The sequence below is a fragment of the Myotis yumanensis genome, unplaced genomic scaffold (genome assembly GCF_028538775.1).
Source record: "Myotis yumanensis isolate MYYU_CA2020_CCGP unplaced genomic scaffold, mMyoYum1.0.hap1 SCAF_20, whole genome shotgun sequence".
NCBI classification, from domain to species: Eukaryota; Metazoa; Chordata; class Mammalia; order Chiroptera; family Vespertilionidae; genus Myotis; species Myotis yumanensis.
This window is the reverse complement of record NW_027223771.1, coordinates 10,378,224-10,380,090: the sequence shown is the minus strand read 5'-3', so window position 1 is coordinate 10,380,090 and position 1,867 is coordinate 10,378,224. Positions and strand designations below refer to the sequence as shown.

Below are 1,867 nucleotides of genomic sequence, written 5' to 3'. Positions count from 1 at the left end.
GGTGAGAGGTTCTTGAGTTCACACAACAGTGACCGGCCCTTCCCCGGCTCAGGGCTCAGGCTGTGTGACCGACCAGCCCGCACGGGGGGCCCCAGGCCCTGCCCGGCTCGGTCCCCGGCTCCCAGGGGTGAGCAGAAGCCACACTCACTTGAGGATGTCTTTCTTATTGAAGAAGGTGCAGTCCTGCAGGGAAAGCACACTCGGTCGGTCAATTGTGTAGTCCTGGCTCCTCCTTCCTCAGCACCCCACCCCTACCCCCACCCCACCCCCACATCCACCCCCACCCCTACCCGCACCCCACCCCCCATCCCCACCCACACCCCACCCCTACCCCCACCCCACCCCACCCACACCCACACCCCCACCCCTACCCCCTCCCCACCCCACCCCTACCCCCACCCCACCCCATCCCCACCCCCACCCCACCCCCATCCCCACCCACACCCCACCCCACCCCCACCCCCGCCCCCACCCCAACTCACCCCCACCCCCACCCCCCGCCCCCAACTCCACCCACCCCCACCCCACCCCACGCCCACCCCCACCCCCACCAGGGAGCTGGTGGCCAGGACAGACCACCGAGCCCCCCGGGGTCCGCAGCCCCTAGCAGGTCCAGAAACCTCCCTCCTGACGCCCTGGGCCTGACCCGGGGACCTGCGTGCAGGACAAGGGCTGTGCGGGGAGCACGGAGGGGCAGAGGGGGGCCCCCGAGGGTCTGAGGGGCCGGAGGGGCGCCCTGTGGGATCGGAGGGGCAGCGGCTGGGACACAGCTCAGGAGTGGGGACGGATGGGGCCACCCCACAGCGCAGTCCATGAGCCGGGAGCCGGGGGCAGCTGGGTTTCTGTGGGGCAGCTGGGTGTCTGAGGGGCAGCTGGGTGTCCTGCGGGGGAGCTGGGTGTCTGTGGGGCAGCTGGGTGTTTCCCTTTAAAAAAATACTTTTATTTTATTGATTTCATAGAGGAAGGGAGAGGGGGAGAGGGAGTGAAACATCCATGATGAGAGAGAATCATGGATGGGCTGCCTCCTGCACGCCCCCCACCGGGGATCCAGCCCGCAGCCCGGGCCTGTGCCCTTGACCGGGAACCAAATCGTGACCTCCTGGTTCATCAGTCGATGCTCAACCACTGAGCCACGCCCCGCCGGGCCAGCCATGTTCTAGAGTGAGCGTGTCAAACTCAAAGGCTAACATGGGCCAAACAAACGAGGCATGCGGCCCCTCTGGCTGCGAGTTTGACATGCTTGCTCTAGCGTGTGAGGGGTCTAGGATCTGAGAGGCAGAGAAGTGGTCGGGGAAGAAACCTGGACCTGAGCGATCACGGGCACCGGGGGGCCGGGATGGGGGCAGGAAACCCCCTCACAGTGTCCCCCACTTGGGGAGGCGGCGGCTGCAACTCGGGGTCACCCACGGACTCGCCCTGGCTGGCCCGTGGCCGGCCGGAGAGTCCGAGGGAGGGACACGGGAGGCTCAGGTTTCTCGGGTTGGCGGGGTCCAGCCAGGCTCTGGCGAAGAAGCAGAACCCAACGCAGGGACTGGCTCCAAAGCGTCACCCAACGCCAGGCCGGTCGGAGCGGGGACCCGGGCTCCCCGCCCCCACGGGGCTACTCGTCACCCCTCAGCATGGCCTGCCTGCACACGGGTGCCCATCTGTGCCACGTCTGAGCATTGACCCGAGCTGTGCCCTCCGCCCGGAACGCCTCCTGCGGGCCCCGCTGGGCCTGCTCTGGTGCCGTCCAGAGCGACAGCCCCCTTCCCCACTGGTCTCCCACTCCCACTCGTGCCCTCCCCTGATCCAGGAGGAGCTCACACAGCCCCCACCCCCAGGGAAAAGAGTGAGTCCCATCCCCTGGGAGGCCCACCAGGCAGGG

The 1,867-nt window shown here is 68.0% G+C and overlaps 1 protein-coding gene across 1 annotated transcript in view; it reads left to right on the top strand.

The window, feature by feature from the left end:
- Positions 1-68, top strand: part of ADAMTS7 (ADAM metallopeptidase with thrombospondin type 1 motif 7) — a 13,218-nt gene extending 13,150 nt beyond the window's left edge. The window contains exon 9 of the mRNA XM_070400709.1: positions 53-68. Coding sequence (XP_070256810.1) covers positions 53-68 — 16 coding nt within the window. The remainder of the gene's footprint in view (positions 1-52) is intronic.
- The last annotated feature ends 1,799 nt before the right edge of the window (positions 69-1,867 follow it).